General features: G+C 41.0%; 1 protein-coding gene across 2 annotated transcripts in view; it reads left to right on the top strand.

Annotated features, from left to right (window-relative positions):
• Window positions 1-1590: 1590 nt before the first annotated feature.
• The window catches only part of caap1 (caspase activity and apoptosis inhibitor 1), a 31438-nt gene continuing 11378 nt past the window's right edge, over window positions 1591-21650 (top strand). Inside the window, exons 1-3 of one of the 2 annotated variants that reach the window (XM_078569413.1) lie at window positions 1591-1775; window positions 2505-2592; window positions 4667-4748. In XM_078569413.1, coding sequence (XP_078425539.1) covers window positions 1614-1775; window positions 2505-2592; window positions 4667-4748 — 332 coding nt within the window. In that variant the 5' untranslated portion in view covers window positions 1591-1613. The remainder of the gene's footprint in view (window positions 1776-2504; window positions 2593-4666; window positions 4749-21650) is intronic. The other variant, XM_078569421.1, reaches the window with a different exon arrangement.

Raw genomic sequence — 21650 nt, forward strand, 5'->3', positions numbered from 1 at the left:
CCCTCCTCGTTCTCCCCGCCACCTCCTTCTCCCCCCCCCCGCCACCTCCTTCTCCCCCCCCCCGCCACCTCCTTCTCCCCCCCCCCGCCACCTCCTTCTCCCCTCCCCCCCCACCTCCTTCTCCACCCCCCACCTCCTTCTCCCCCCCACCTCCTTCTCCTCCCCCCCCCACCTCCTCCTCTCCCCCCCCCCACCTCCTTCTCTCCCCCCCCCACCTCCTCCCCCCCACCTCCTTCTCCCCCCCCCACCTCCTTCTCCCCCCCCACCTCCTTCTCCCCCCCCCCACCTCCTTCTCCCCCCCCCCACCTCCTTCTCCCCCCACCACCTCCTCCTCCCCCCCCCAACCTCCTTCTCCCCCCCCAACCTCCTTCTCCCCCCCCCCACCTCCTTCTCCCCCCCCCCACCTCCTTCTCTCCCCCCCCACCTCCTCCCCCCCACCTCCTTCTCCCCCCCCACCTCCTTCTCCCCCCCCACCTCTCTCTCCCCCCCCCACCTCCTTCTCCCCCCCACCTCCTCCTCCCCCCCCCCAACCTCCTCTCCCCCCCCCACCTCCTTCTCCCCCCCCCACCTCCTTCTCCCCCCCCACCTCCCTTCTCCCCCCTCCCTCGTTCCCCCCTCCCTCTCCCCCCCTCCCTCGTTCCCCCCCTCCCTCGTTCCCCCCCTCCCTCGTTCTCCCCCCCTCCCTCGTTCTCCCCCCTCCTCGTTCTCCCCCCTCCCTCGTTCTCCCCCCTCCCTCGTTCTCCCCCCTCCCCTCGTTCCCCCCCCTCCCTCGTTCCCCCCCTCCCTTGGTCCCCCCCCCTCCCTCGTTCTCCCCACTGCCGTTTTCACCCCTTCCTCCCCCCCCCTTGTGAACTTAGTGTTACCTTTTTCCTTAGTCAACAGAAGTTTTCATTATCACACAAGGGATAAAATCTTGATTATTTTTCACATTCTGAAAGCATACATTTAAGTTGTTGCATTTGCTAAGTTGTTTGCTTTTCTTACCACGGTTTAAATTTGAAATTCGGTTCAGATCGTGGTTTCTTAGTTTAATTGATGGCTGAGGTCTTCCTTATTCCATGGGTGTAATTTTATAAATAAATTCCTTGCCTTTTGTTCCCTTGTTTTTTTTTCCTCTAACATGATGTGCATTGAGCTTTTTCCTATTTTGTATTTGTTCAAATCTGGTTCAGTATGTTTCTGGGTGAAGAGTTTAAAACAAGGATTTGAGAATTACTGCCTTGATCAGTAGCACTGTCTCCCAGGGTTGCGTGCAGACCTTCTTGCTGCATTGTTCCAGACAGGGCAGTGTAATTGGGAGGTTTCCCTACAGCTTCAGGAATTGCAGCTGTTCTGGTATGTTTTTCAGAAGTTTTGGTACTCTGCCTTTAAAGTTCAGAAAGTTATATAGTGCTGTAATTTGTTTGTGGAGGTTAAATTGTATTCGAAGAATAAGTAAATTAAAACTTTCTGATATACGTCTTTCAATATTGTGCACAGTCTTCCTATTTACATTTTCATATATGTAGCAGTTGGATTAATTTCTTTTGAATTTATGGAACATTGTTTTACAATTCCAATTCTGTAACTGTTTTTTGTCCTTAAAGTCAGGCAGAATTGCTTCAGAAAAAGAGATGACCAATGAGGCCAGTGACTTGGAAGAAGGGGGCCTTGATCTCAATGTTGCCTTGAAGCCAATCAGTTCATACATCTCTGACAGAAAAGAAATGTTAGAACAGTGCTTCAGAGTCATAGGAGAGAGAAAACTTCAGAAAATGCTCCCAGATATTTTAAAGGTACTGTAACAACAAAATCATCACATAAAATATGCCAATGTACTGCATGCAACATGAGTTTCTTTTTGTATTCTGGTTAAGTGAAACTCACTGCTTTCCCCAAGGGTATAAATGAGGAATGGGTTTTCTCGTCCAAACACCTGCTTAGATTTTTTATTTTAATTAACATGTATCGCGACCCCTTTTGACTTATTCTAATTCCTATCTCGTAAGTCAAAAATAAAATTTTAACAAAGCTTAATCTTTGTAATATGACCACTGATAACCTAACTCAAATAAATAATAATGTTCAGATGGATCTGGAAGAGATTGAATAGAAGTGGACTGTCAAGAGAAGATGGGAAATTAAGGCACTGAACTAATCCAGAATTAATTTTAAGTAATGCTAGTTGATCTCCTAAGGAGTTGTTCAAAGCTTTAAAAAATTGGAATTGCATAGGTCTCAGAAGCTAAGACCTCTGACTGGGCTCGCCCATATAAAGTAACTTTGAGGCTTGTCCAGTGGCCAAATGCTTGAAATTGGTTAAAATTTTCCTTTCATGTTCAATGTATTTTGTCACACTTTGGCGATTTCTCTCTTTAGGAATGCCCAACTTCCTAGATCAGCTTAATTGCACAGGTTATAATCCAAATCAATTTTTATAATATCTGCAGTTGTGTTGTTAGCTTTTGACCAGATAATACAGTGATATCATTTCCTGCAATACAATAATGGTATTTTGTCTCCAGCAGAACTGCTCTGTAGAAGAAATTAAGGCACTATGTTTGGAGCAACTGACACTTTTATCTGATAAGAAACTTCTCCAAATTATTGAGGGTAAGAAGTAGCCTCTCTGTTGTAGCAATGGAAAAGGAAACAGCTGTTTGACAGAAAATAATTTCCAATTTTTATGCGTACAGTTTTGTATGTTGGCCTTTTATTGCAAGAGGGATGGTGTATAAAAGTAGGAAGTCTTGCTTCTACTCTGTAGGGCCACATCTAGAATACTTTGTACAGTTTTGGTTCCTTACTTAAGGAGGGAAATACTCACATTAGAAGCGGTTCAGAGAAGGTTCACAAGGCTGATTCCTGGGATGAAGGGGTTGTCTTATGATGATGGGTTGGGCCTATACTCATTGGAGTTTAGATGAATAAGAGTTGATCTTATTGAAACATATAGAATTCTGAGGGGACTTGACAGGGTAGATGCTGAGCGGCTGGTTCCCTTCATGGGGGTATCTAGAACTAGGGGACACAGTTTCAAAATAGGCGGCCTCCCAACTAAGACGGACATGTGGAGGAATTTCTGCTCTCAGAAGTTCATCAGTCTTTGGAATTCTCTTCCACAGAGAGCAGTGGAGGCTGTATGATTGAATATATTCAACGCTGAGTTAGACAGATTTTTGATCTATAGGGGAGTTGAGGATTATGGGGCGGTGTGGGGGCCGTGGGGTGGGAAGGCAGGAAAGTGGAGTTAAGGCCACAATCAGATCAGCCATTCTTACTGAATGGTGGAGCAGGCTTGAGGGGCCGAATGGCCTACTACAGCTTCTGTTTCTTATGACCTTATGTTCTTGTATCTTTTTGAAGAAAGTCTGAACATTGCTCAAAGTATTATTCCTCCTCCCTTTCCTTATACAAGTGGTAATAATGAGTTTCCATTACCTTTTAATAACTGTACATATAAAGAGGAAACTAAAATGCTGACCGTATGTGAAGTGTATATTAGTTTATTCTTTTACACATAACATGGCTCAGTTATTTCCAGGATATCATATAAATACACAGAATAAATTAGTTAATACCTCCATTAAAATAGTAAAGAAAGGAACATTTCCCCAAGTAATTTCCAGGCATAATATAGTTTGATGTTCACAACATTACAGCCAGCTAGTTCAGATTTGGTTGCTGGAGACTTTTGTGTACAAGACTAATCATCTAAACATTATAAATTATTGTAAGTATGGTTGTAACCACTGAAAATGAAATAGATGTATTTACCTATGTTAAGGAGTATAATTAACTAGTAGTTTGTATGGGCTGATGACATACACAGTGCTGAAAGGAGATATAGAAAGCTAAGTGATACAAGGGAGTATGAAAGAGCCATATTTCTTAAAATGGAATAAATGGACAAGATTATATGCCTGGTTTTCAAGCTGAATTTGGGCATAAGCAGTCAGGGTGCTTGGCTGCTTTGCCAACTTATAAGGTCAGAAACACCTTGTGAGATTTGAAGTCTCAATATGGGAATAAATTGTCAAACCAGACTGTGCCATACGTGTTTGATCAACTGTTTTTGTTTTATTCACACTTTCTTGCATGTTGCTGTAAAGGAAGCTGTTGCATTTAAACATTAATTTTGCTTATTACACTTTGGCAAATGCAGTACTTGTTACTCTATATGTGGACAGCATAGTTTTTTTTTCTTTACAACAATATGGCACACAATCTCCCTGCCCTGCCCCCAGTATAGAAAGAACATGAAAGCCATAAAGAGAATTCAGGTTCAGAATAGGTGATACCAGGGAGGGGAAACTATTATGAGGGAAGGCTTGAGATTCTGGAATTATTTCTGTTTAATATGTGAAATGTTCATGTGTTATATTGATTTTTAATGTTGACAATTAAGCATTTAAAGGAACCATCATAACTATTAAAATGACTTGGCGATGCAGTAGAAATCATGGCAGAAACCTAATGCTCAATCCAAACATTAAAAGAATTAATAAATAATGCAAATCAAACTTATTAATTCTTATGATCTAGTAAATGTTCTGTTTTTGGATGAAGATTTCTAAATCTGACAACAGTTATACTTTATATTTACAAATTTGAATTTTAAATATTCCAACACAGCTCTAGGCTCCCAAATTAGATTGCAATATTTCAAGCAATGTTTTTATTCTAGGTGATGACCTTGGTTCATCTGATACTGAAGAAGAAGTAGGAGAGAATGATAAGTACAAGAAGAAACTGGAAACAGAAAGTCAGTAAGTATAGGTTTTAATTTTTCAATAATATAGTTTGCGTGTTTGAAGATGCTTGCAGCATACAAAAACACAATTTGATTTTTCTCTGTGAAACACAGTTATATACATGCCTATATATACACCAAATGAATTGAAACAAATTTATTGTAATTAAATTACAATTTTTTTGTCCTTTTGAACTGTGTCTTAGCATGGGTTAAGTTAGTCTTGTCTGTATTATCCTCATTTTGTATGTTGTAAGCCTGTTAAACGGAGCTGTAGAGGTCTGTTACTTATTACACCGCTTCTCGTAACCTATATTCTATACTTTTACAATGTTCTATAATTGAATGAGACCGTTGAATGAAGAATTTCATATGTCTCATAAATAATTGAACATTTTGTAGAATGTTCTTTTATGATGGCGAAACCACTTTGAAAAATGCTATTTTGCCTGTGTTTGTTAAGGGGAACATGGTAAGAAACAGCCACACCTCTGATGGGATTGTTCAAAACCACTTTTTCACAAAGTGGTGATGGAGCAGGGTATCACTTACAGCAACTTCTAGACCTCAATGTTTGCCTGCAGACACCAAAAGTTGCTGTCGCATTTGTACAGTAACAACAATGACACTGACAGTTTCACTGTAATTCCAACTGCAAATTCTAGCCCATTATTTCTTTTGAAAACTAAAAATATCTTTGGTGCTGTGGGTATAAACTTTGGCCATGAACACTCACTGCTTTGGCTAATGCTTGGATGCAACCAAATGATGGAAAAAATCTAAAGCATGTTAATCTCCTTGCTTCATTTAACCAGCAATAACTATGTGACAATACCCTTCTCATCATTAAACTACAAGCGAAGACTCTTGGAATGGGATCTCATATCTATGCTATCAGGCTCATGGATAGAGAATACTACCGTGGAAAGTTATCACTCCCATTTCAAGGGAAATTCTTCTTCAGTTTGAGGGAACTACTTTCTCAGATTAGCACTTTCTTATCAGTGTACTCTTAACAACTAAGAAAGCCAACAACATATTGCATAACAAAGTTTACAGGAAGTTTTACTCATCCAGAAAAACACCAAGTTCTACCTCTGGCATTTTGATAACTTCTTTTGAGAACTATGGTTTTTCTAGGAGTTCAAAATGATAACCTTAATACAAATTACATTGTTCCTATCAAATGGGGTTAAATGTTACCAAGCATGTTAAGGCTTGGTATATTTGCATAGACAGTACCATAAGTGCTTGAAAATCATTATCAAGAGAGTAAGCTATCAGCATAGAGTACCTTTCCAGCCACCTGTTATTAACAAAACTCTACAAATGACTGAGCTTCCACTTAGAACTTAGCACAATTGGTTTGGGCATGTCATAGATATTTTAGGTAGGCTTTCCAAATCAATTTAGGAGCCCTGGCCCCACTGAGCATAGTGGACTAGCAATTCAGAGACATTAGCATCTGGGGTATTTCAATTCAGTTAGCTAAATAAAATCAGGAATTAAAGGCTAGAATCATAGAATGGCCTCCTTCTGTGCTGTAACCAATCAGGCCATTATGTCTGTGCCGGCTCTTTGCAACAGCAACTCAGCTAGTCACATTCCCTTACCCTTTCCTCATAGTCCTGCAGGAATGGCCTGGGGAAGTGTCCTAGGCCCAACCACCTTCACCTGCTTCATAAAGTCAGAAGTAGGAATGTTTACACAGTATTTAGTTCCATTTGCAATTCCTCAGATAATGAAGCAGTCTGCGTCCGCAAGCAGCAACACCTGGACAACATGCAGGCTAGGCTGATAAGTGGCAAATGGCATTCACACCACACAAGTGCCAGGCAATGACCATCTCCAAAAGTAGAGCCTAATCACCTCACCTTAACATTGAACAGAATTACCATAGAAGAATTCCCCACCATTAACATCCTGGGGATTATCATTAACCAAAAACTTAATTGTGCCAGCCACATAAATGCTACAAGAGCAGATTAGAGACTGGGTATTCTGCCAAAGGGTAATCCATCAAAGCCTTTCCACTATCTACACATCCCAAGTCTGGACTGAAGTGGGCTATTCTCCACTTGATGCATGAAGCTGAAACAACACTCAAGTGCCATAGTCATTTTGGCACAGGAGGTGGCTTTTTGGCCCATCAAGTCCATGCTGCTCAACACCACCCAGGATAACACAGCCCTCTTGATTATCCCCCATCCATCGCCTTAACCATTCACTCCCTCTACCACTGGCACATTGTAGCTGCAGCATGTCCCATCTACAAGATGCACCGCAGCAACTCACCAGTACTTTTTTAACAACCTCCCAAACTCTCAGCCTTTACTGTCTATAAGGACAAGGCCAGCAAGTACATGGGGACACCTCCACCTGCAAGTTTCCCTCCAGTTCACACACCATCCTTACTTGGCAATATATTGCTGTTCCTTTATTGTTGCTCGATCAAATTGCCAGAACTCCTTACAGCACTATGAGAGTGCCATCACCGCATGGACTGCAGTGGTTCTAGAAGGTGGGTCACCACCACGTTCTCGTGGGTAATTAGGGATTGCCATAAATGCTGGCCAGTGATGCCCACATACCATGAAGAAATAAATTAAAAATAAATCCCAGTTGAAGCCAGCATTGGGTCTTTATTGGCGATTGTGTATAACTGTCTATAATTAGATTGCTTCAGGAGTATTTAACCTGAAATCTTAATATGAACAATGTGAAGAATTGCAGCAGAATGCTTTTTTTTGTTATTGGAGCTGATGAAGAAGCTATTTTCATTTTAGTCGGAAGACTCCTTGAAAGGGATTATTACAACCTGCTATTCTTGCTCAGTGATCTCCAAAGCATTTTTTGTGATCCCACAATATAGGTGTTTAAACAAAAGTGCACAAATGCCTTGGCTAGAACCTTACTGGAACTGTTCAAACTATGTTTTCTTGTTGCAGTTGCAAAATCATAAGCAGTGTCTGTCTTCTGTTTCTAAAAGACTTTTTTTTAAAAACAAAGCAGTTTAAAAAGTTCATCTTCCATAAACAAGCCATGGCCAACAATTACAGTTGAATAGTTATAGCCTCCGTTGTCAGCCATCTGTTATCCATTTTTTTGATATTATTTAAATTTGTCCAAATGACTAGGTTCCATGCTAGTGAAGTGAAATGCCAGCGGCAGCTCCTGTATTCTTGTTCTCTTGTGCATTCTACTCCCAGAACATATGGGAAAGTAAGAAGGGCTATAATAAATGTTCAAAGCCACTTAGTCCTCGAAAGATGCTGCATTTCACTGTGGTTACAAATGACTAATTTTGAGAACACTTTCACTGAAAATTATTTACAAGGGTGCTCTTGAACTGACTGCTGTTAACTAAAAGAAGCACAGTTTCTATACTTCAGAGTGCATATATACTATATACATAGTATAATCTATATCTTTGATTTGACATTGCAATCCAATATGAAGCATCATTTGTACATCCCAAAAAATAATGTAAATTAAACAGGGCAGTTAAAATATGAATCAGACTTAAAAAGATGTGGAGAATGCTAATGAAATAGACAATTGCTGAAATAGACTTCTACATAACTTGCATAATGGGCTCAATGGATGAGTTTAGTCAAAGAGACCAATATTACCACAGTACAGTTAGAGAAGAACTTAGAACTATAGAAGATAAACTGAAGAAGATAAAATAGAAAATCAGACTTTTGTAAAGTGTTGAACAGAAGATAATTTTCTATCCAATTTTCTGGATGGTTTTGAAGTCAGTGTGACAGAGGCCCTCACTAAGTTTTAAAAAAAAATTTACAAATTCCCTGGGTCAAGTTGGCATATATTTTAAAGTAAGGTCCTAAATGAGACTAGGGGAGAGAATTGGCCAATTATAAAGGAAACATTGGATGTTATTGCAGTTTCAATTACTGAAAGCAAATAAATGTACCTAAGGGCTAGATTTAAGGTTCCCTGCTAGTGTATTTAAAGATGGGAAGGGGGGTTGTGGTGGCAGGGGGGGGTGGGGTTCTAAAATAAAGTGCATTGCTTTCCCACTGACCCGTCTCCCATTTTACAGTGGGCGGGAAGGCGTCAGGCAGCCTACCTGCCCTTGGGACTATTAAGACCCTTAAGTAGCCAATTAATGGCCTCTTGAGGGCCTCATTCCACCTCCCCGGTAGGGGCTAAAAATAGCAGTGGGGGATGATGCAGGCCAGACAGATAGCCCAGCAGCTTTCACTGCACGGGCTGCTGTCGGACAAGAAGATTGTGGGGACCTTGTTTAGGGGTGGGGTGGATGGAATCCCTCCTCCCCAAGATCATACACCATATCCTATAATGGGGTGGGTGGGGGGAGGAGGAGGAGGAGGAGGAATAGGGTGGCCCATAAAATCAAGTCCTATATTTCTAAAATGGAATAAAGTAACATCGCTATCACTATCAGCTCATGACCAATTAGATACCATTGTATGGTATAGGCTGAGGAAGCATCTGTATAGCAATATGTGGCAGCTAGCATTGGCTTAGAAGGTGTGATTCTTTCTAAGAAATTTCATGTTAAATAGATAGTGGAACTTCTGTTGAAGTAGCCTATTTAAGCTTTCAAAATGCTTTTGACACTCTTACATGTGAAAGACATATAATTAAACTAAAAGCCCTTGGAGTCCTGAGTGGAATATGGATTTTGTTTAGGAAAGAAAGAGTACCAATATGAGTTACAATGACAAGTTGGGAGCTCATGTTGATTTGGGTCCCATGGGAGATAGCGCTGGGACCTTGTTCTAATTTAAATTCATGACCTGGGTATTGAAGCCACAATATAACTTTCATGTTCACTGACAGCGGTAAAACAATAAGAGCAACAGAGTCGAGAGGGTACAGCAGAAGATTTGTAGGACTTGTATTTGTTTTGCAATGGCTCAAACACACATTTAAGTACAAGAATGTAAAACATTACATGTTGGTCAAAAATGTGCATCGTAAGTATGCAGTGAATGGAATTGAATTAGCAGAAGGCAATTAGAAAGGAACCTGAGAAGAATAATAGATATACACTGGAGTGAAGCATTTTTTTAAAAAATAGTAACAATGCTGTTAAGTATGGTTAGAACAGTGAAATCTTTATAGTTTTTGCTCAGGGTTTGAAATGCATTAGTATGACCACACTTGAAGAACTCTGTTCTGGTCACTACATCTTAAATATATACATACTTGGAAGCGGGTACAGAGAAGAGCAATACGTTGGATCCCAAATGTAAAAATATGAGTAAAAAATATTAGATATACTCAATAATTATCCAGAAAGAAGGCATCTAAGGATAGACCCTCCTCTAGGTAGGTGCAGTTGGCAGTGTATTACATGCACTTTTACTTACATATTGTAATCTGGAGCTGTGGATAGTGATGGTAGGGGCTGTAATGTTCATTCTGTCACATGGCTAACCAGAAGTCTTCCCTGCTCTTAGTGCCTGCTATTGACGTATGTTGGAAGGATTTTCAGATTGATACTCAACCTGTTTGGCTGCGTTATGAACACACCATCCTTAGCCATCAAGTCCTGAAGTGGGACTTGAACCCAGAGCTTCTGCCTCAGAGGCAGGGACACTACCCACTGCGCCAAAAAGGCCTCCTAATCTAGGTAGATATAACAATGTAAATTATGTCAACCAAAAATATTACAGAAATTTAAACCTGAAAAGTATATCCTGAGGGCATAAACTTAAATGCCCTAATGAGTATTAGGAAGACTACTTATTCAAAAGTGATAAGTCTGTAGCAATCTGCCAGATACAAAGCCGCCTTATTCTTTCAAAATCTAGTTGGGTGCTACAATGAGAAAGCTAGGGTGTTGCTGGAGGAATGAGCTTTAATGGGATGAATGGCCTTTTGTTGGCCTTTATTTCTATGGGCCGGAACTTCCAAGGAGTGCCAGTCACAGTTGGATTGCCACTCCACTCCTTTTTACTTACTCCGATCGGGAGCTGCACGTTTCTCGCCCGCTCTTCCAATCCAGGCCTGGTGCAAAACATGCAGCATACCTGGTTCCCGAGTCCTTCCAGTGGAGGTCAGCAATGTCGAGGGAAGGGAAGCCACACCCCATTTTTGTGGTACTGTCTGCTGCAAACCAGATAAATTAAAAGGTCCCTGTGTTTAAATGTAATTTGAGAAGTCAGGGTGGGGTAGGATTGGGTCACGGGGGGTGGGGTAGGATTGGGTCGCGGGGGTGGGGTAGGATATAGTCGGGGAGGGTAGTTGGGGGGTGGGGGTGGTCAGGAAGGCAGCTGGATGAGTTTTGGTGGGGGTGCGCAGAAGGGCAGGTAGATGGGTGGGGTGGTGGGGGTAGTCAGGGATTGGGAGGATAGTCGGGGGGGATCAGGAAGGTTTTGGGGGGTAAGTCTAGAGGGATAAGGGGGGGGTGTTGTTTTTGCTGGGATCGGGAGGGGGTGTCGGTGGTCGGCGGGTGGGAGTGGGTGGTGGTGTCAGTTCAATAGTTACCCAGAAGTTAGAAGTGGTTTTAATCCTTCTGTCTTTTCCTGGGTAACTATTGTGCTAAGAGAGTTGGAACCATCCAAAGTCTCCAAATTAAATCAGAGTCTCAGATGGTTCCCATTGCAGCGTAATTGCCCATCAGAAGTTTAAACTACTTGGGCAATTCCGGTGCAGTGCTTGCATGTGTAGACTTCCAGGGGCCCCCCAGCGCTGCTTGAAGGGAACCTCCAGCCTACAACACACCGCACCCCCCAAGAGATCGGAAGTTCTGGATCTATTATGCACCTATCTGTAAACAGTCAATGGGAATGGTAAATGTTAAAATTTCAGCCAGTTGTCCCCAAGAATTGTGGGACTCTTTTGGAAGCACAATGTTAAATGCATAGCACTCGTAAATGCAGTCAATTGTAATATCTTAAACCTTTGCAGAATTGCATTCCTTCAGATTACAAATAACAATACAAATCACATTGTATTTTGAACAGGTATTATTACATCAGAGACTTAACAGAAGAAACATATATTTCAAAATGTTACAATTAGCTGTGTCCATTGGGATCATAAGTAAAAAGGAGTGAAATAATTAGCACTGTTACTCAATTTGTCCCAGAAAATTAAAGTTGAAAATCTAATCTAACCCAAAGATGTGCTCGGCTTGCCCCCGGATGTCCTCACATAAGGGTTGCTTGGCGATTGCCTGCGGAATTCAAACTTACATTGGGCAATTGCTCTGCAATGGGAACCACCCGAAAATCTGATTTAAATCGCAAACTTCGGATGATTCCGAGTGTCTTAGAACAATTCTTACCCAGAAAAAGTTCGAAGAGCTAAAGCTATTTCTAACTCCTGGGTAATTCTAGCACTGCCACCCTGCCCCCTGTCTGCTATGCCAGGCTCTGCCCTTTCACCGACCCCCATGTTCCCTCATTCCCCCTATGCAAGGCTCAGCCCCTCATGCCCGCCTTGGGCACTTTCATGCTCATTGACCTACTGTACACTTTCTAGAAACAACACCACAGTGTAAAGTGGTATGTGTAAAATAGAAAAGCTTTGAAGAAATGTAATCCATTCATCACCATCTCCGATGAAATATAAGCCTGGGTGACAAGCTAATAAAGTGTCAATCATCCAAGCCCTTTGAAATTTCAAGAACCACAAACACTTGAAATTACTTGCGTTATGTCAGCAAACATTGTGAAATTGACCACAGAGATCCAAGAGCCAGAGCTGCCAATCAAATAATGTTTCCTCTGGGGCGCATATGTTCTGTTATTCGATTAGAAGTCTGGGCTCTCAGCCATGTGTACATAAGTGCACCCCAGAGGAAACATAAGTTGATTGAGAGCTCAGGCTCTCTGATCTGTGTGGTCAATTTCACAATGTTTGTTGACATAACACAAGTGGTTTCAAGTGTTTGTGGTTTTGAAACTTCAAAGGCTCTGGATGATTGACACTTTTATTAGTCTGTCGTTCAGATTTTTTTTCCATAGGACAAAGTGGTGACCGGATTACATGTTTTTACACACCCCACTTTACACTGTGGTGTTCATTGGTTCTAGAAAGCGTACAATGGGTATGGAGGGGATGGGTGGACTAGAGCCTGGCATTGGGGGCATGTAGGGAATCTTTTGAATTTGTCTTTTAAAAGGTCCCCTCATGCACACCAAGGTTCATGACTCATCTAAGGGGCCATGAACCACAACTCTTTCAAAACTGGGCCCATAAAAGTTGCAGAGGTGTAGGAGATACCTATCTCCGCAATGGAGCCAGCCAGTCCAGAAGTGCCGTATGCCAGCTTCTGACAGGAAGCCTACACCCTTTAAAGAAACTCCCAAAAATTGCACAACCCGAGAATGATATTGCGAATCCCAGAATAAGAACTGCCCGCCATTTTTAAAGGGTTCCCAAGTCAACCTGACTCGATGAAAATCTAGACCAAAGTGTCTTGAGGTGAAGCGATAGTAATTAAACCAGAAAAAGAACTTATTTTGGTTCCTATTTTTTAAAACCATATATCGGTGTTTATTTTTATATATCTTTTTTCTTTACAAATTCCTATGTTCACATTTGTAATGGAAAACAATTACAGGACAACTTTCTTTCCTTCCATATGCACCCACATATATTGATGTTCCTTTATTGATTTTCCACAATTGTGCAATTTTTTGAAGAATAAGTAAGTGGCCTTTCTGCAGGCTCTTGTCATTTATGCTATTGATGTGGCAGCAAGGGGGTGCAATTCAGTAACCCCTGTGACTTTAGCTGTCCGTTTTTCCTGCTTTTGCTGTGGAGAAGGACATTGTTTCACACAGCCAAAATCAGATGCTGGTATGTAGGGAATCATGTGAACTTGCATTGTTTCACTTCATGGCAAACTGTGTTGGAGTGCCAGCACACTGTTGTATTTGCTTTTTTTAAACTTGACGTTTTTATCTATTTTGCAAAAAAACACTTCAGTGTAGTCACTTTTTAATTATGGTGTGCTTTTAAAGAATAACTGTTAGACTGATAGCAAATGGAGTGCAGCCAACTAACTGAGTGAAAACTTGGAGTTTGGTGAGAGGGGTGTTTTAAGTGTTAATTTTGTTCTTAAATTTTCCTCTTAAAATCTAATCTAGTTTGTAATTAGCAGTAACAGGAAGGTACTGTTTAAGCAGGCTAATTTCTTTCTTGTAGTTTAGAAAGGGTAAACTCACTCTGAGTTATAGGAGCTGAGAAGTTAATTAACTAACTGGTTGAATCTGGTTACTGTAGCCTCAGTTCAGTTTACTATAAATTCTGGAATCTTTCGTGCAGCCTTGGCAAATGGAGTAGAGCCGACTAACTGAGTGAAGATTTGGAGTTTGGTGAGGGGGAGGAGGAGTTGTTTGTTTCCTCTTTTTATCTTTCTCATCCCATAGAAATTGGCTCTTGCTCTACTACAGGGAAAAGAGCTAGCTGTTTGGTGAGTATCTGGCAAGTGGATAAGTTCTATTCTATCCCTAATGTTTAAAATAGTACACAGTATGAGAGAAAGCTAGCTAGTAACATAAAGACAGATAGTAAGTTGCTATAGATATTTAAATAAGAAAAGAGTTAACAGTGAGCATTGGTCCTATAGAGTACATCTGGGGAATTGATAATGGAAAGTAGAGCAATGCTGGATGAATTAAACAGGCATTTTGCTTTGGTCTTCACTATAGAGGACATAAGTAACATCCCGGAAATAACTGTAAATCAGGAAATGGAAGGGAGGAAGGAGCTCGGAGGAAAATTACAATCACCAGGGAAGTGGTATTGAGCAAATTGTTGGGGCTGCGGGCTGACAAATCTCCAGGTACGAATGGACTTCACCCTAAGGCCTTGAAAGAAATGGCTGGTGAGATAGTTGATGCTCTGGTTTTAATTTTCCAAATTTCCCGAGAATCGGGGAAGGTTCCATTAGATTGGAAAGTAGCAAATATAACTCCTTTATTCTAAAAGGGAGGGAGGAAATGTGAGCCAGTTAGTCTAACATCTGTCATAGGGAAAATTTTAGAAGCTATTATTAAAGATGTTATAGCAGGACACTTAGCAAAATTCAAGGCAGTCAGGCAGAGTCAACATGGTTTTGTAAAAGGGAAATCGTGTTTAACCAATTTATTGGAGTTCATTGAAGGAGTCACGTGCTGTGGATAAAAAGGAACTGGTGGATGTACTGCACTTAAATTTCCAGAAGACATTTGATAAAGTGCCACATCAAAGGTTATCGCAGAAAATAAAAGTTTATGGTATAGGGGTGGCATACTGGCATGGATAGAAGATTGGCTAGCTAACAGGGAGCAGAGAATGGCATAAATGGGTCTTTTTCTAGTTGGCAGGATGTGATGAGTGGTGTGCCACAGGGATCAGTGCTGGGGCTTCAACTTTTTATAATTTATATAAGTGACTTGGATGAAGGAATGGTTGCTAAGTTTGCTTGCGATAGGTAGGAAAGTAGCTTGTGAAGAGGACATGAGGCTACAAAGTGATATAGATAGGTTAAGTGAGTGGACAAAGATTTGGCAAATGGAGTATAATGTGGGCAAATGTGAAATCATTAATTTTGGAGGAACAATAAAGAAGAAGCTTATTATCTAAATGGTGAGAGATTGTAGTGCTCCGAGATTCAGAGGGATCTGGGTGTCCCGAGTGCATGAATCACAAAAGGTTAGTATGCAGGTACAGCAGGTAATTAGCAAAGCAAATAGAATGTTATCATTTATTGCGAGGGGAATTGATTACAGAAATAGCGAGGTTACTTCAGTTGTACAGGACATTGGTGAGACCACATCTGAAGTATTGTATACAGTACTAGCCTCCTTATTTAAAGAAAGATGTAAGTGTTAGAAGCAGTTCAGAGAAGGTTTACTAGACTACCAGGAATGGGTGGGTTGTCTTATGAGGAAAAGCTGGACAGGTTAAACTTATATCCGCTGAAGTTTAGAAAAGTACGAGGTGACTTAAAGTTTTGATGAGACCCTGAGGGTCTTGCCACAGTGAATGTGGAGAGAAGGTGTAAAGGGAACATTTGCATTTTTAAATAAACCAGACTAGCTTGAATTCAAAAGAGGGGTAAATGTTTCACCTAGCCAGGAGAAGTTAAGAAATTGTTTATTTTCCCCAAAGATTACTGGTAAAATTAGTACTATGATAGATTTTTATTATCATAGAGGTGAAGTTCAAAGACATAGTGAAACAATGGGAATTTGCATTCAAAGGGGAAGATATGTATGAAGGAGAGAAGGCTGTCTGCAAGGAAAGGCATTCCAGGATCTAACATAAGTGTGAAAAGGCTCCAGCATCTAAGCCTCAAGCTGCTGTCTAGAAGGAATTGAAGCTGAGAAAAACTCACGTTGAATTCGACTGATCAGGGTATTATGTTACTTTGGCTGGGTCTTTTAAAATCTGTGTGCCTTACTGTTGCCTTAATGGAGGTGTAACTGGGAATTAGATTAGTTAGGGGAGCTAGGAGCTATCATAGTAATTTGTAAACATATGTATATTCTTAAAATCATTTGTTTATTGATAAAGGTTTAATTTAGTTTTGTAAAAAACCTATAAGACTCGATGGCCTTATTACTACTGAATTCAAGGCACGCATCTCGAAATAAATACAAATTGTAAAATAGTTGTGGCAGCTGTTTCAAGTATCCCTCTGGGATTTGAACAGCTCAGCATTTACCATCCGCCGTGCCATAACAGTATGCTGTTAAGGGATGAATACATTTACCAAAGCATATATACTATCCTCATATCAGTTCCAAAGAAATATCCAGTAGGAAAAAAAACAAAGCAAGGTAACTACAGAATTGTACAGGGCAATACTGACTGTAATAGGACGGTTGCCCAAGATAGGGAGAGGAACGGTGTTAACATTTTGAGTCCAACATGATTCTTCTTCGGAACATGAAGTCATCTTGAACTCGAAACATTAATTCTGTTTCGCTGTCCACATGCTACCACATCTGCTGAGTTTTTCCAGCACTTAATGTTTTTATGCGAGAACCTTGAAGCTGGGGGTTGCTGAGAAGCAAAATGGCACAAATATAAAAACAAATTTTTGTTTCAGAGATGCAATTTGCAGCCTATTTCCTATCTCCCCATTCATTCTGCCCTGGTGGAACTATTCTGAATATTTTCTTACACAAAAAAAGTTACTTATTTTTCTATGTGTAGTACTGAAGGAACATTGCACTGTCAGCACTGCTGTCTTTTGGGTGAGATGTTAAACCAAGGCTCCATCTGCCTGTTTGGGTAGATGCAAAAGATCCTATGGCACTATTTTGAAGAAGAAAAGGGGATTTAATCCCTGGTGTCCTGGCATATATTTATCCCTTAACACAGCAAGAAAACAGTTTATCTGGTCATGATCACATTGCTGTTTGTTTCAATGTTGCTGAATATATTTTAATAAGATCACCTCTCATTCTCCTAAACCCTAATGAGGATAGGCCAATGGCATGTACAGTTCTAGCAAGAATTCTCTACTTACATACTCCAAACTCCCGTGCAATAAAGGCTATTCATTTCAAATGGCTGGTTGGCTAACATGTCTAAACTGTTGTTGAAGGACGGGCTGTTGGTGTGGTTTTTTTTTAGGCTAATGAAAATGACAAAAATATTCATACAGAACAAGTTTAGATATCATTGCACCCCTGAATTACCAAAACTGAAATTTATAGTCTCCCCACCCCTTGGCACCCGCTTCTCAAGGAGAGAGCATGAAACGAGGTTGGCAGTGAGCCTATAACTGAATCCCAAGGTCTCCTATAAGCAATAAAAGGGTGGTAAAAGAAAGAGTAGCACCATTTAGGGACAAAAAAGGGGAATTGCTTGTGGAGGGTGAAGAAATAGTTGAACGAATACTTTGCATCTGCCTTCACAAAGGAACAACTTACTACCCAGGCCGAGGTGAGAGAGAAGGTAATTGATACATTAGAAGAACTTAGAATCGAGTGCAAGGAGGTGTTGGAAAGGCTATTTTTACTTAAAATAGCTAAGGTATCAGGACCAGATGAGATGCATCCAGGGGTACCGAGGGAAATGAGAGTGGAAATTGCAGAGGCACTAGTGATAATCTTCCAGTCCTCCTTAGACACAGGGGAGGTGCCAGTGGACTGGAGAACTGCGAGTGTTACACCTTTGTTCAAAAAAGTATGCAAGGATAAAGTTGGCAACGATAGGCCAGTCACTTTAACATCAGTGGTAGGGAAACTCCTGGAAATTATAGTATAGGATAAAACCAATCATCACTTAGACAAGTGCAGGATAATTAAGGAAAGCTAGCATGGATTCATCAAGGGAAAATCATGTTTAACTAACTTGCTGGAGTTTTTTGAGGAGGTAACAAGAGAAGGTTGATAAAGGAAACTTCAAAAGGACATAGACATGTTGGTGGAGTGGGCAGATAGTGGCAAATGAAGTTCAATGCAGGAGAAGTGTGAGGTGATGCATTTTGGTAGGAAGAACATAGACTATAAAATAAGGGGTGAAATTTTGAAGGGGGTGCAGGAGCAGAAAGACCTGGGTGTATATGTGCATAGATAATTGAAGGTGGCAGGAGAGGTGGAGAGAGCAGTTAATAATGCATATAGTATCCTGGGCTTTATTAATAGGGGCATAGAGTAAAAGAGCAAGGAGGTTATGCTGAATTTATATAAGACTCTCGTTAGACCTCAGCTGGAGTATTGTGTTCATTTCTGGGCGCCACATTATAGGAAGGATGTGAACACATTGGCGAAAGTGCAGAAGAGGTTTACAAGAATGGTTCCAGGGATGCGAAACTTCAGTTGCGAAGATAGATTGAAGAGGTTGGGACTGTTCTCCTTGGCGAGAAGAAGGCTAAGAGGAGATTTGATAGAGATGTTCAAAATCATGACGGGGCTTGACAGAATAGATAGGGAGAAGCTGTTCCTGCTTGTAAAGTGACCAAGAGCGAGAGGGCACAGATTTAAAGTGATTTGCAAAAGAAGCAAATGTGACATGAGAAAAAAAACTTCTTCACACAACAAGTAATTCGGGTCTGGAATGCACTGCTCTGAAGTGTGCTAGAGGCAGGTTCATTTGAGGCATTCAAGAGGGCATTAGATGATTATTTGAATGGAAACAACATGCAGGGGCACAGGGAAAAGGCAGGGCAATGGCACTAGGTCATAATGCTCATTTGGAGAGCAGGTGTAGACACAGTGGGCCGAATGGCCTCCTGGATTATAATGGGGTGGGGGAAATGTGAAGTTATTCACTTTGGTTGGAAGAACAGGGAAATAGAATATTTTTAAAATTATGGTAAACTATTAAATGTTGGTGTTCAAAGGAATTTGGGTACCTTTGTAAAGGAATCACAAAGTTGGCTTGCAGGTAAAGCAAGTAATTAGAAAGACAAATAGTATGCTAGCCTTTATTAAAAGAGGGTTGGAGTACAAGAGCCAAGAGGTATTTCTGAAATTGTAACATGGCTTTGGTGAGACTGTGCCTGGAGTACTGTGTACAGTTTTGGTCGTCTTATCCAAGAGTATACTTGCTTGAGAAGGAGTACAGCGAATGTTCACTAGACCGATTCCTGGGATGTGTGTGTTGTCATATGAAGAAAGATTGAGTTGATTGGCTGTATACTGTCTGGAGTTTGGAAGAGTGAGAAGGGTGATCTCATAGAAATGTATCAGATTATGTGAAGGCTTGACAGTACAGTCAAAGAGGCTGTTTTGCCTGGCCGGAGAGTCGAGTTAGGGGCGATAGCCTTAGCCCTAAATGGCCAATACCTTAATCTAAGATGAAGAGAAATTTCTTCCCTTAGAGGGTTGTGAATCTTTGAAATTCTCTACCCTTGAAAACTGGGCATCCACGGTTTTTGAGTTTATTCCAGACTGAAATCAATAGAATTTGGAGTTTAAGGAAATCAGGGATGTGGGGATTATGTGGGAAACTGGAGTTGAGATCAGAGATCAACCATGATCTTATCAATTGACGCAGCAGGCTTGAGAGACCACATGTCCTATTCCTATTTCTTGTGTTGTTATTGTCAATCATTATCTATATTTCCTTTCTTACTGCCCTTGCAAGCTAGGCTGAGTAATTTCTCCTTGCTGTTCTATGGAAAGTGCCACAGGATCTTAAAAATTCGACCAGATAGATTATGTCTTGGATTGATGCTTCATCCAAAACACTGGCTCATTAATGAACAGGACTGATAACCTAATTATGGAAGTCCTGGAATGGAGCTTGAACCCTTTGTGACAAGACTGCTACTAACTAATCCCAAAGCAAATTATCAACGTGAAAATAAAGCTCTCATCAAAAATATATTGTTTTAGTAACCATTGAAAATCATCGGAATTATAGCATAAAAGGAGGTCATTTGATCAATGATACCTTGCCAATTGGGTTTGTGTATTCCAGTGCCATTTCACTGTTCATTCCCTACTGAGTTCATTTTTTGCTCTTTTAAAAGACAAGATGATTTAATTTAAGTGAAGTTTATAGTCTTTGTCACAATATCCACATGTAATAAAAATTCCATGCCTGAAGTAGAATCATAAGGTGGAATTTTGTTTCAGTGGTGAGTGTCCTGGCTGTGGGACCAGATGTGAGCAGGACTTCTGTTTGAAGGCAGGATGGCTGGCTATACAGCAGCCCATCAAGTAGCTGTGTACAGTAGAGGGGCAAGGCCACTTGTGCGGTGGGGGCAAGCGGGAAGTTGCTGACCCCGATGGTGCATCACGGTGGTTTTAAATGGCGTGCGGACAGGCATCCACTCCCTGCAAGCCAGCAACATCATCCAGCATGTCTGAGAGGTGAACTTTGAACTTGAACTGCTGCCAACCGCTCCCCACCTGCTACACTTGGATCCCTGGAGCTCCCTTAGTCACCTCTGACCTTCCCTGCATCCTCATTCTATCACCCTAGCTGTGCCTTCAGTGACACCAAAAGCCACCCGCCATTACCCTTGATCAAATGTCTGCTAACCTAGAGCTAACCCCCGCCCACCTTGTTTCCCACTCCTGTGAAATTCAATAAATCCGTCCATAGACGCACACAGCAAAGAAGGAGGTGCTTTTGCTGGCTCTTTGAGAGCAGTTGTGCTTAGTCCCACATCCCTCCTTTTTATCCGTAACCTAATTAAGTTCTTCATCCTCACGTACCTGTCCAACTCCGTATTATAATTATTTATGGAATCAGGCTCTACCACCTATTCATGTAGTATATTTCAGACCCTGATGGTTTTCAGAGTGAAAAAGCTTTCTCTTCGTCTCAACTCTCGATCATTTGCCAATGACCTTGAAACTTATCAGTCTGGTCATTAACTCACTTGCCAAAGGGAATATTTTTTCACTGTTCATTAAAACCTCTCATCATCTTGAATGGATCTATCAGGTCACTTCTTAACCCCTATTTGAAGGAAAACAGTTCTAAGTCTCTTCATAACTGAAGCCCATCATCCCTGGTAACTTCCTGGTGAGTCTAATCTGTACTTGACCATTGCACCTTTCCAGAGTGTGCCCAGAATTATCCACAGTACTCCAGCTATGGCCTAACCAATGATTTATAAAGTTCTTGCGTGATCCCTTGCTTATATATTCGATTCCTTTCCTCAAATAACCAATATGCTTTTTTTTAACCACCTTATTAACTTTCTGTGCCACCTTCAAGGATATGTGTATATGAACAACAAAGCCTCTGCTTGTTCACAATTTTAAAATCTTGCCATTTATGGTATACTCTTTCCAAATTCCTCCCAAAGTGCATCATATTACATAGACTTCTCTACACTGAACCTTATCTGCAATGCATCTGTCTGTTCCACCAGCCTGTGTCTGTATCCTGGAATCTATGACAATCCTCATCACTATCTTCACTATCTGTTACTTCAAGTTTCAAATCATCTACAAATATCCCTCTGTGGTAAAAATTACTGAATGCCCTATTTGTTCTTCTATGGACGATC

Source organism: Cetorhinus maximus, chromosome 2, assembly GCF_964194155.1.
Source record: "Cetorhinus maximus chromosome 2, sCetMax3.hap1.1, whole genome shotgun sequence".
Lineage (NCBI taxonomy): Eukaryota > Metazoa > Chordata > Chondrichthyes > Lamniformes > Cetorhinidae > Cetorhinus > Cetorhinus maximus.